General features: G+C 45.6%; 1 protein-coding gene across 2 annotated transcripts; it reads left to right on the forward strand.

Moving 5' to 3' along the window:
* The first annotated feature begins 972 nt into the window (after positions 1–972).
* On the forward strand, positions 973–10,679 carry LOC310714275 (uncharacterized protein). Of its 2 annotated transcripts, XM_083519606.1 has the most exons (5): positions 973–1,263; positions 3,149–3,226; positions 4,903–5,470; positions 6,487–6,567; positions 7,211–10,679. In XM_083519606.1, the coding sequence occupies exons 2-5, from the start codon at positions 3,170–3,172 to the stop codon at positions 7,654–7,656; spliced, it is 1,152 nt and encodes a 383-aa protein (XP_083375732.1). In that variant the 5' UTR covers positions 973–1,263; positions 3,149–3,169; the 3' UTR covers positions 7,657–10,679. The 2 variants fall into 2 exon arrangements, with proteins under 2 accessions (XP_083375732.1, XP_083375733.1); XM_083519607.1 differs by lacking the exon at positions 3,149–3,226 and having other exon boundaries at positions 1,000–1,263.
* The last annotated feature ends 2,601 nt before the right edge of the window (positions 10,680–13,280 follow it).

A 13,280-nucleotide genomic window follows, 5' to 3' on the forward strand; every position in this document is an offset into this window, starting at 1 on the left:
TAGGTCCCTGAATTTCAATGTTAGCCATCAACTTCAGTAAATCTACTCCGAGTACAGATGAGTTGACGACTACTTCTGGGTGGACAGAGAGTGCGGGGATGCGGTCATTAGGGCCCGATCCTATGCTGTTATCTCATGTGACCAAGGAAACCTTGAACGTTGCAAGATGCACACTTATTTCCAATATATATATGCCATCCTATAAGCGTGTTCTCAAGGCACCCTGCAACAAAGAATTAAAATGAATGTATGATATGTAATAAAACATTAAAAGCGGTGTGAAAAATCTTGATAAAAATGAGTTTAAACCAGAACAGATTAAGAGAGCTGGAAAAATTGCCTGGTGCCAAATCGGCATCAGGGTGCAGGTGCCTGGGCAATTCTCTAGGGGGGAGCGCTGCTACTTGGTACCCCTCGGAATAAAATCTTAAGGTGCGCATGGAGATAATAAATCTCTCGGGTACCCGGGTCTCAAGCCATGAAAGGACCGACTCGAAAAATGGAAAGGCGTTTCTTTGAATCCTTCGACCTCCTACCATGGGTCCCATTGTCAACATTTACACCTGAATATTATTATTACCTAATCCATATTTTACATCTTTCCATGCTATCTATTGTAATCATTACATTACAAGTGTTATTAAAATCCTGCTAATGTTTTCACCTGCTTACAGTGGTCTCCTAAATAAATTGTAAATTTCTCCCCCATTCTTTCTTGAAGTTGTTGTCTTCTTGGTTCCTGAGCTTTCCGGTCAGTTTTGCCATTTCGGTATATATTCCATCAGTTGAACAAAGAAATCCCTACATATGGTTATGTATTTGGTAATGTGATAACTTTTGACAATAAAAACTATTGCAAAAAAAAGAAAAGAAAAGTGGAAAGGTGTAGTAGCTTTCAAGTGTAACAGGGATGAAGGAAACCATCCCGCAGTCCTGCTCCGAGGCCATTTGCACATGCTCCCTTAGCGCTTTTGGTAGGAGGGGTCTGGGTATCTGCAAGGCAGCCTTGGCTTGGGAAGTTGGTGAGAGAAGCAGGGAAGGGCTTGGAGGAGCGGAAGCAGATCGGGACCAAGGGAAGCCATCCTGGTTTAGCTCCCCTGCGGAGGGGAGCAGAGGGGGAGGTCCTGCCTGTCTCCCCTCGCATAAGCTTGCGTGCGCAAGGTTTTCCGTCGCGTGGCGGCGGCGGGTGATTTCGCAGGGGCGCAAGAACCCGAAGTTCTCGCTGATGGATCTGCGCAAAACTTTTACCCATGGGTAACAAAGGTAGATTTCTTTGATGGCCGACCCTGAGCATGAAAACCGGAGGAGGGGATTTGCTGGGCTCCTTCCTGGAAGACAAAAGCACAGCCGCTCCGTAATACAGTATATTCCCTTTTGCGCGCGCGTTAAACCTCGTACTTTGCGCATACTTCCCTCTTCGGTTTATAAATCCTTGCTTCTGCCCCCTAGTAAAGAGGAGTCGGTGCATATTTACCTCGCTTTATTTCACTCTATGATTTGCTCCCCCAGTACCGTGCACTTGAATCTAGAGGGGATTCGACCCGTATTCCGTTAAATGAGTGCAGCATCTTCGATGTGTTCTGCAATTTCCAACCGCTTTTAAGAAGCGTTGCAAAAAAATGGTTGGCCTAAATAGTACGAGATCTTTGTATCCCTCGCTGTGCAGGTTTGTGTTAACTTGATGTTTGGAGTTAAAGATGCAGTGTAATTGTAGCTGTGGTTTTGCTGGGTTTGTTTGTGAGCATTCACTTAAGATCAGTGCTATGTAGAGCTTAATGTCTTTCCCGAAGTTAGCGCTTCCGTTACAGGAAACACTCATTTTTCAAGCAATAAGCTGCAGGAAAAGACAGTTAATACAGGAAGAGCTTTGCTGGATCAGACCAAAGGCCTATCTAGTCAAGTGTCCTCTATTTGCCCAGTAGCCACGGGTGTCAGTTCTTGCATGGCCTCTCACAATTGGTGTCACTGCTATGTACACGGAGTGGCAAAGTGGCAGGGAGGCCACCACTGCCCAGGCAGCCCGGTGAAGTCAACTTACACCAACATCCTCTCTCCCTTGGCTCTTTCCCTCTTTGTAAGCCACAGTGATGGCAATGATGGGAGGCTAGGGAATTGCTCCTGGGAGCCAACCAGCTTCCTTTGGAAAGCCCAAATCAGAGCATGAGCGCAACAACCTGTTCCCCACTTGGGCTCACCAGCAATTGCTATTCAGAGACATGCCACCTCTGGTACACAGTCACTGTGGCCGGTCGCTAATGAAAGCCTTGGCCTCCATGAATTTGTTGAACCACCTTTTGAAACCATCCCAGTCAATGGCAACTGCTGCTTTGTTTTCAGTGTGTGTTGTGTGAACACATTACCCTTGGGCTGCAGGACTAAACAAACACATCTATAAGCACCAGATTTTGAAATTCTGTTTGGAATTTCATTCCACAGGAACATTAGGACTTGTGAGTCAAGTAGGGATGGGTGATATCTGGTTTTGCAACATCACAATATATCTATATATCACAATGTTTGAAATCAGGATGGAGCTATGTAGAGGCATTGGCTGGCTTCACGGTTTCCCCCACATTGTTATTTTTTGCATAGCGCGCGCACACACCATGACTTGTGATACATTGCCAGGTCAAAAATTATGAAACCAATATCACAATATGGACTTTGAACCGATTTTGGATGATCACCAGTAGATCACCCAGTCCTAAAGTAAATATCTTCAAGATGAGGGTTGTGTTGGTGGGAGGAAAGAAAAATGACCCAGGACAAAAATAAAATAAAATAAAATATGGCTACTTGCTACAGTGGTTATATTCTGCCTCCATGGTCATTATGGTCAAGACAAAAATAAAATGTGGCTACTTGCTACAGTGGCTATATTCTGCCTCCATGGTCTGAGGTATTATGCTTCTGAATACCAGTTGCTGGAAACTGCAGGACAAAATATCGCTGTTGTGCTCACATGCAGCTTGTGGGCTTCCCATGGGTATGTGGATGGTCCCTGTGAAAACAGGGGGCTGGAGTAGATGAGCTGTTGGTCTGATCCCGTTGGGCTGTTCTTCTGTTCTAATAAAAGCAGAATTTCTTTTCATGTTTCTTTGTACTGACCACAGTTTTGATCATTGCTCTGCTTGTTTTGAACTCCCAGGAGTCCGGGGCAAATTCACCAATGATTGAAAAACAAAAAAACAACAAGACAATAACTAATAAGACCGAAAGACAGTTTGTAAGTAGACTTTCAATTTTTGAATGTGTTGGGTCTTTCCTCACCATTCATATTTTAACTTGACACGTTATTAACATCATGCACATTCATCATAGTCTTTCAAACATACTGTATTTTCTATAAAAAAATTAATCCACAATTTGCAAACTGCAATAGAGTAATGGATAATTCAGTGTAAGTTTATTTAATGGGGGGACGGGGTTTTAACTGGGGTGTGTGTGTTTTAAATTGTTTTAAAATGTTATATGCTAATTTGGATTTTTGTATTTGTGGAGTGGGAGATGGTTTAGGGGCTTTGGTTGGGGAATGTACTTTTTATTAGTTTGTATACATTAGCATTGCTAATTGCTTTAATTGTGTACTTTGTGCTTTTATATTATAACTTTGTGTTGTGAACCACCCTGAGACCTACGGGTAAGGGGCGGCATACAAATTTATTTTAAGAATAGGAATAGCAATAATAAGAGCAATAATTTAATGTAAAGCATAAAAATGGCTTTTGACATATTATCGGCTAAGGATTGGGGGGGTGGAAGTACCCCACTACTCTAGAGGGGTGGATAGCTCAGTTGGTTAGAGCATGGTGCTGATACAGTGGTACCTCGGGTTAAGAACTTAATTCGTTCTGGAGGTCTGTTCTTAACCTGAAACTGTTCTTAACCTGAAGCACCACTTTAGCTAATGGGGCCTCCTGCTGCTGCCATGCCGCCGCTGCACGATTTCTGTTCTCATCCTGAAGCAAAGTTCTTTACCCGAGGTAATATTTCTGGGTTAGCAGAGTCTGTAACCTGAAGCGTCTGTAACCTGAAGCGTCTGTAACCCGAGGTACCACTGTAATGCCAATTGCTGCATAATCCGGCATTGCAGGGAGTTAGACAAGATGATTCTCATGGTCTCTTGCAACTCTACAATTCTGTGTGGTATTGCATGCCATGCTTTACCTAGGAAGGGATGGGTAACATTCCCATTTGACTACTGGATATGGTAGTTTGGCTGCACAGTGAGAAGGATAGTTCAGTGGTAGAGTGCATGTTTTTTGGGGTGGAAAGTGACTTGCATCCCCTTGAGACTCAACGTCACCCAGTCTGTCATTTCCCCCCCTCTGTAAATTTACATTCACATTCACCCGGTGCTATACCAGCTGCACTGGCTCCCGGTGGAGTACAGGATCAGGTTTAAGGTGCTGGTTTTAACCTTTAAAGCCCTAAACGGCCTAGGACCCTCGTACCTACGGGACCACATCTCCTGGTATGTCCCACATAGGAACTTATGGTCGTCAAATAAAAACATATTGAAGGTCCCAGGCCACAGAGAAGTTAGGCTGGCCTCAACCAGAGCCAGGGCTTTTTCGGCTGTGGCTCTGATCTGGTGGAACGCTCTGTCACAAGAGACTAGGGCCCTGAGGACTTGACATCTTTCCGCAGGGCCTGCAAGACAGAGCTGTTCCACCAGGCCTTTGGCCAGGGCACAGCCTGACTCCCTCCTTCAGCAATCTTCACAGAACTCCAGCCCAATGGTTGCCATCAATTTGATTTGAATTAATTTTATAATGAAATGATTTTAGAATGTTGTACTATTTTATTGTTGCTAGCTGCCCTGAGCCCGGCTTCGGCTGGGGAGGGCGGGATAGAAATAAATTTTATTATTATTATTTTATTATTATTATATTTTTATAGGTTGTTAATTTCAACACAATGAGCCGCCGTGGAAACAACTGGGCCTACACCGAGGTCATTGACCTCCTGGATATATGGGGAGAGCAGAAGATCCAGAAGCTGCTTCAGAGCAGCTACAGAAATATGGACACCTTCCAAGTCATTGCAAGCGAGATGGCCAAGCGGGGACACGAACGCACTGCCCAGGAGTGCCGGACCAAGACTAAAACAATGCGGAGGGATTACAAAAAGGCCAAGGACAACCCCTCCTCGCTGGGCGGGCGCATGACGTGCCCTTTCTATGAGCAGCTCGATAGGATATTGGCCGGCGATTCTGGCTTCCAGCCCCCAAGGAGGCTACCGCACTCTGCTCTGCCAGAGGAGTCGTCGGGGGATACCAATTCCCCGTGTCCCCTGGCGGAAGGAGCTGTGCCTGTGGTGCCAGAGGACTATAGCGAGAGTCCGGATCAGTTTTCTCCATGCACGCAGATCGCCGTGGAGATCTCCGACTCCGCCACGCCCAGTCCCATGTTCTACATGACGAGGGCGGCCTCTGCGAAGCCTGCAAGCATGTCTTGGCCGGTAGCAAGTAAGATCTCTGCTTTGTGCCCGGGAGAAACTTGTAGCAATGATAATAATTTTATTCTTTATACGCCACCCAGGCTGACTGACTGGGTTGCCCCAGCCACTCTGGGCGGCTCTCAACAAAATAATAAAAACGCAGTACCGTGGTACCTCAGGTTAAGTACTTAATTTGTTCTGGAGGTCTGTTCTTAACCTGAAACTGTTCTTAACCTGAAGCACCACTTTAGCTAATAGGGCCTCCTTGGTTTCAGCAATAGGGTGTAGGAGTGGGCCATCCATGGCTCCAAGACATGATATCTATGTGGCCTGTTCCTTCAGGCCATTCCCTGGAGTATGCTGCTGCTTCTAGTCCATGACAGTGCTTGTGTACTTATGCTATTCTAAGCTTCTCATAGGTATTTGGTTGTCTAATGTGAGAACGAAATGCTGGACCAGGTGGGCCTTTGGTCTGATCTAGGACTGGGCGATATATTGATACACCATCCAAAACCGATTTGAAGTCCACATCATGATATTGGTTTCATCATTTTTGACCTGGCAATATATTGCGAATCATGATGTGGGTGTGTGTGGTGTGTGTACTATGCAAAAATCACAATGTGGGGAAAACCGTGAAGCCAGCCAACGCCTCCATCCTGATTTTAGGCATTGTGATATACAGTGGTACCTCAGTTTTTGAACGTCTCTGTTGACGAACATTTCGGTTTTCGAACACCGTGAACCCGGAAGTAAATGCTTCGGTTTTCGAACACACCTCGGAAGTCAAACATGAAACGCGGTTTCCGTATTGAGTTTTCTGTTTTGAGTTTTTGGTTTTCGAACGTTTCGGAGCTTGAACGGTCTTCCGGAACGGATTACGTTTGAAAACCGAGGTACCACTGTATAGGTATATTGCGATGTTTAGCTGGTGATATATCACAATATTGAAAACCAGATATCACCCAGCCCTAGCCTGACCCAGCAGGCCGCTTCATATCTATAAAAAATATTAATTCACACATCTTTTTTCGTTCCCGCTAGAAGCTGATCATTCGGCTCCATCCCTCTCCTCTATGTTCCTCAGTAACCCTGGCAGCTCATCAACCAAAGGTTCAAGAATGGGTAAATATGAAATGATAACATGACGAGATAAAAAAAAAAACAGTTTAAAATGAGTATATAAAAAACCCCCCAAAGTGTTTCTGTTCAGTATTATAGGGACAGAAACCCCCCTACCCATGTTAAAGTTGTTTATGTATTTAGCAACAGCAGGATTCTATATGTCCCAACCAAGGAAGAATGGATAAGTAAGATAATAGACTATGCAGAACTGGCAAAACTAAGAGAATCTAATTATGAGTGTTTTACATAAGAATGGATGCCTTTTTCAGACTATTTAAAGAAATATTATAGTATGATGAACTTGCAAGCAAGATTTGAGCTATGAGCAACAGAGGTAATTAGATTATAATATTGTGGTTATGATTTAATAGAAGATCGGGTACAGCAGAAGGGGAGAAACAACAACTGCATGGAAAAATAAGAGAAAAGATGAAATTGTGTTTTGATTGTTTACGTTAAAAATGTCGAAACTTAATAAAACATAACTGTGGGGTGGGGAATGGCTAAATACATCACTGAATTCATTTTGTTAGTACGGTATTTAACCTACCCAGAGTCCTTTTGTATCGCATTGCAATGTGCACTCTCCTTTTTAATATATGGCTGTGTGTGTGTGTGTGTGTGTGCGCCTGTCTATCTCCAGATGCAACGGTGGCCCCTTCGTCGGCTCTGCTTCCCAACTGCCCAACTCTGTCTCCCGAGGGGCGGCTGACCAGAGTCCGAAAGCGCCAAAGAAAAACCAGGAACGACTTGGTCATGGAATTGTCACGAATAGCAGATAGGAGGGTACAGACCGCAACTGACAGAATCCTGTCTTCCCTGAACCGGTATGCTACCGCAGACCTTCAGGACCGAGAGAGGGACCGGGCAGACACAGCGCAAATCATTGCCATCATGCATCGCCAGACAGAACTGCTGGAATCGCTGGTGCAGATGCAGTCTGTCGAGCAGACGCCAGTGTCCCCTGCACCCTCGTGGCACCCTCGGCCACGCTCCGCCATCTCTCCCCCCTCCCGTTCGGGTGTCCCCAGGAGGACACTGGTGCCCCGGGTGAACCACAGGCGGAGACCACAGAAGTACAGCCCTTAACTGTACTGCTGAGGAAGAGGGTTTCCTAGTTAAAGTTGCTGGGTGCTACTGGAACAATATATCGAGAGCCTACACTCAAAGGCATTTGTATTAACGGCTGAAGTTTCTAATGCTTAGAATAGGACATAAACAGTGAGGCATAATATATGCTACTGATGCCTCAGTCGTGTACCCATTCTCCTGAAAATGAGCCCCCTTGAACTCAGTGGGACTTACTTTTGAGTAGTTATGCATAGCGTTGTGCTCTTAAGTGTTTGGATTTAGATGCTCCGGAAGACTGTTTTGTAGCATATGTTCCAAAGACACCAAGATTAATTATCTGGTTCCTTATTGGCCCTGTGGGTTAGACACTTAGGTGCTAAAAAACTTAATGGGTCCTCGCCTAATTGTGTTGATGGCCAATGCCACCACCCCTTCCACATCTTCCTTTTTAAAAATTTTGTATTCCATGAAACGTCATTCAAGTTTTAAACTCTTTGCCCCCTGTTTTAATTAAAAACACCCTGTTATCATCTTGGAGGTGGCATAAACATGCAATGGTTGGGGTGAGATCAACAGTGGTTCTTCCAGTGGTGCAACAATAAAGCTTGCTAGCACATTTGCAAAGCTAAGCAGGGTCTGTTATGGTTTCAAATCGGATGGGGGACCATGTGTTGAGATTCTTGCATTGCAGAGGGTTGGACTTGATGACCCTCAGGATCCCTTCCAATTCTACAATTCTGTGCTTCCCTTTTCTACTTGGTTTCTTTGTCCTCTTTTGATAGGTGGGTCCAGCTTTCTTCTATGCAAACATGATAAAGAGGATGGGCATATACTATGGACATAATACATGAATTTGTGTATCATGTAGGGTGGGAACATAATATAAATTAATATCAAACATTTATTTAATGCTAACCATAAGCTAGTTGAAGTATAGACCAGAACAGTAATGCAGTCCTTAAACATAGGGTTTTGGACACCTCTGTGCATCAACTTGCCATGGCTAAGGCTTGGTCCTTTTCTGCTCCCTTTCTCCTAAATCATCGCTTTTGTAATATTCAGAACATTTCCCTTCCTGGCTGAAAGCATGACATCTGCTGCACAGCTATGGCCTGGCCTCCGTGGTCCATCTGTAGTATGGGGAGGTGAGGCATGTCTTGATGTCACTGGTAGATACAGGCTTTGAAAACCATGGTGCAGACCTGGCCCTCGGATGTTTATGTTGGGTAGGTGAGATGGGTGTTGCAAGGAGAAGTTACAGATGGATTTAAAAACGGGGCTGAGAAGCTGGAAGGTGAAAGGACTTCATCAGCGGAAGGGAGGGCGAGGGTGCATTCGACCTGGAGGACAGCAGGACACAAGATGCCATGCAGGCTGATTTCAGTGAGCTTGCATAGGTGAATGAGGATAAAAACGAGATACATGGGAATTGGAGGTGGGGAGTGTTAAACGCAGGGCTATTTTTCTAGGTGCCGGAACTTAACATCTCCCTTCTTCTCTTATAATGCCAATGGTGCCTACATGAGAGGTGGGAGACTTACCGGCTGAAAAAATGCCATGGTGTAATAACTAAAAGCTAAGTGTTGGTTGTCAAGATCAGTAGGGATTCAGTACAACAACTTAAGGGGAGGGTGATGTGATCAGAGGAAGGGAAGCAAGAATGCTGTTTGGTTGCTTCTGGACAACGTCTCTGCTCGGTGGTGGCACTGCAAAGGAAGTAAGGGAGCAAAGTATCTCACAGGAGAGGTACCATCTAGTGAGAGTAGGAGTGGCTCTCTTAATCCCCCCCCCTGGTTTTTGTTTTTGTAACCTGTGGCAGTTCCACTGGCCTGTTGGACTAGCAGCAATAAATGGGGATTGGCGCAACTTCCATCTTGGTTGCTGACACTCAGCGCATCGCATGAGCATGCCTGCCGCTCTATAATTGCTGCAGGAAGTAACAGTGTAAGACAAAGGTGCATGGCTTAGTGGCATGCAGCGAATACAGAGAAGGCTTATAGATACCCAAAGTAATGATCTTCAGGATCTATAGGAAATGATACAGTTGGAACATGGATGCTACAGTGCATGAGTGGCTTTAAAACTTACTTCCAGGGATCTTTCAGCGAGAAAAAATAAAACAGAGGGCAGTTTTTACTGGAAGAAAACTTCCTCACTGCTGTTTATCTCTGCCACCATTTGCAGACACCGAAGATTATTGGGTATGTGCTAGGGTAGAGCTTTCCAAAATTTTCATGTTGGTGGTACACCTTTTAGACATACATCATTTCACGACACAGTAATTCAATTTTACTAGCAAACCGGAGGTTAAACCCTTTCCAACCCCGGGAGGAGAACAGGGAGCATTCGTGCGGCACACCTACACACTACAGTCAACATACTAACGTGTCACGGCACACAGTTTGGAAAGCTTTGTGCTAGGGAATATCCTTGGATCACATGGGGCAACAGAGATATCCTACAGGACTGAATTTTGCCCTATTTGGGGCTGCTTAAGCCCAACAGCAGGTGTGGGGAAACTTTGGCCCTCCAGATGTTTCAGAACTTCAACTCCCATGGTCCCTGGCCTTTGTCCATGATTGCTAGGGCTGATGGGAGTTGTAGTTCAGCAACATCTGGTGGGCCGAATGTTCCCCACTTCTGCTGTACAGCAGATACATAAAGGCACGCAATACTTATAACTTATTGAAAGAGTGGCAACCCAGTTGAGAGTGGTAGCCAGTTTTGACTTGTTGGATAGAATTAACAGATGAATCAGTGGGCTTAAGCAGTTGTGGAGAGGCCATACCACAGACCCTTGGAGAATGGGGAGCAAATTATTTTTGTCCACAAAAAAGCATTTGATGAGAATTGTGCTTACCATGGATTTGACAGGTGTGCTAGGTCCCTTGTTTCAGCAAGATGGCAGGCAAGGGTTGCGTTGAGAAATACAAGGGATATCCTAGGTTAGAATGGTATTTTAGCTTTCTTTTGTAATGGCAAACGTCTTTGCTTGCTTGTATTATAAACCCTGCTTCATAAAAACTTTGTTTCAAATCAAATTTGCCTCCCTCTCTCTTTCTGCATGATGTGTTATCAGTAGGCTGCATGCTCATTGGATGTGGTTTAAGTAGGGTTAAGTACACCGACCTGCTTCAGGCAAGGGATGCAAGGCAAAACAAGGGAGGGATAATGGTGAGGGACGTGGGTGGCACTGTGGGTTAAACCATAGAGCCTAGGACTTGCCAATCAGAAGGTCGGTGGTTCGAATCCCCGCGACGGGGTGAGCTCCTGTTGCTTGGTTCCAGCTCCTGCCAACCTAGCAGTTCGAAAGCATGTCAAAGTGCAAGTACAGTGGTGCCCCGCAAGACGAATGCCTCGCAAGACGAAAAACTCGCTAGATGAAAGGGTTTTGCGGTTTTTGAGCTGCTTCGCAAGACGAATTTCCCTATGGGCTTGCTTCGCAAGACGAAAACGTCTTGCGTTTTTTGCAAGTTTGTTTCCTTTTTCTTAACACCGTTAATACAGTTGCGACTTGACTTCGAGGAGCAACTCATAGAACGCGGTGTGGTAGCCTTTTTTGAGGTTTTTGGTGATTTTTGAAGCTTTTCCAAAACTTTTCTGACACCGTGCTTTGCAAGACGAAAAATTCGCTAGACGAAAAAACTCGCGGAACGAATTAATTTCGTCTTGCGAGACACCACTGTAGATAAATAGGTACCGCTCTGGCGGGAAGGTAAATGGCGTTTCTGTGCGCTGCTCTGGTTTGCCAGAAGCGGCTTAGTCATGCTGGCCACATGACTGTACGCCAGCTCCCTCGGCCAATAAAGCGAGATAAGCGCCGCAACCCCAGAGTCAGCCACGACTGGACTTAATGGTCAGGGGTCCCTTTACCTTTAATGGTAGGGAAGACAACCCAACTTGGGTGCAGGCAGCTAGAAAGGAAGGGAGCACTGCCTGAAGAGCTGTTGGGGGCACACACAGGATCTACAACCACACTGGTGTAATGAGTCTGCTTGGGTACAGAACTCTGCCCAGAGGAGGCCAAACAGAGCGAAACTAATCTGTTGCCTCATACCTGACCAGTATGCTTCCGAGCACAGTTCAAAGTGTTGGTGCTGACCTGTAAAGCCCTAAATGGCCTCGGCCCAGTATACCCAGTCTCCACCACCATCATTCAGCCCAGACACTGAGGTCCCGCTCTGAGGGCCTTCTGGCAGTTCCCACACTGCAAGAAGTGAGGTTATAGGGAACCAGGCAGAGGGCCTTCTTGGTAGCAGCACCCGTCAGATGTCAAGGAAATAAACAACTATCTGACTTTTAGAAGATATCTGAAGGCAGCCCTCCCTTCAGATGTCAAGGAAATAAACAGCTATCTGACTTTTAGAAGAAATCTTAAGGCAGCCTTGTTTAGGGAAGTTTTTAATGTTTGATGTTTTATCATGTTTTTAATACTCTGTCGGGAGCTGCCCAGAGTGGCTGGGGAAACCCAATCAGATGGGTGGGGTATGAATTACTATTATTATTACCTCAGGTGGTTAACACAATTCAGAAACATTCAGTCATATTTACTTTTTGCACTGGGGAGTTAAGTGTAGTGGTGGAAGGGAAGGCACAAAGGTTTCAAGGTTAGATGATAAACCGTCTTTGCCGAGCATTTGTCCCCATTCATTTGCAGAGACAGGACAACTCATCCTGATTTCCTTTCAGGCTGTTTATACGTTTTCCTGTCAGTCGGTCATCTCACACTTGGGGGCCCTACTCCTGGCAGCATCCCTCAGCAGATGGGTTGTCAGACCCTCTAGGTTCGTCTCCCCTCTGTGTAGCTAAATTCATGGAGACTCGTTAAGTTGTGGCCTGATTAACCCCAACATGTTAACAAGCATTCCAAAGGGCGTGTGATTTACCAGCGACAGGTACCAGAAAACAGAGGCAGTTGGGACACTTAAGCAGTGAGTGTTAGCTTAGTGCAGAAGTGGGGTTCTGTTGTGGGGTGCATTTTGGGGGGTGGGGGGTGTCTCTGTGTGTGCCTGCAAGCTAGAACAGTGGTACCTCAGGTTAAGAACTTAATTTGTTCTGGAGGTCCATTCTTAACCTGAAACTGTTCTTAACCTGAAGCACCACTTTAGCTAATGGGGCCTCCTGCTGCCACTGTGCCACCGCTGCATGATTTCTGTTCTCATCCTGAAGCAAAGTTCTTAACCCAAGGTGATATTTCTGGGTTAGCAGAGTCTGTAACCTGAAGTGTATGTAACCCGAGGCACCACTGTACTACACTGTACCACTGGGCCATAGGCAAAAATAGGCAGAGCACTCCGTCACCTCCCCTCTTCTGTGCCACTGCCTTCTATTGCTAACTCTCCAGTCTGTTCCCCCATTCCCCCCTCCCTTGCCACTAGCCCGAAAGGTCGAAGGTTACACTTTGCCCAACCCCCGGATGAAAAATTTTGTGGATGAAAGACTGCATGGGAGTGCATCTGAGTACCTCTGATGTTCCTGAAGGAAAGACGGAATATCTGCTCAAGTCGCCTTGCCAACGTTATTTTGCAGTTTTCTTAACCATCTTAGCCCCATCGCTAGCCTCAAAGCAGCAACTTGAGATTCAAGGTTCTGCAAAGGAAACATTTCATGCTTACGCTCAGATAACTCCAACAGTTTTGATC

The sequence above is a fragment of the Podarcis liolepis genome (genome assembly GCF_965112155.1).
Source record: "Podarcis liolepis genome assembly, chromosome: 8".
Classification (NCBI taxonomy): domain Eukaryota; kingdom Metazoa; phylum Chordata; class Lepidosauria; order Squamata; family Lacertidae; genus Podarcis; species Podarcis liolepis.

Coding starts and splice junctions, on each gene's coding strand:
- LOC310714275 (XM_083519606.1), top strand. CDS start 3,170: ATGATTGAAAAACAAAAAAACAACAAGACAATAACTAATAAGACCGAA. Junction 3,227..4,902: donor ATAAGACCGAAAGACAGTTT/GTAAGTAGACTT, acceptor ATATTTTTATAG/GTTGTTAATTTCAACACAAT. Junction 5,471..6,486: donor CATGTCTTGGCCGGTAGCAA/GTAAGATCTCTG, acceptor CGTTCCCGCTAG/AAGCTGATCATTCGGCTCCA.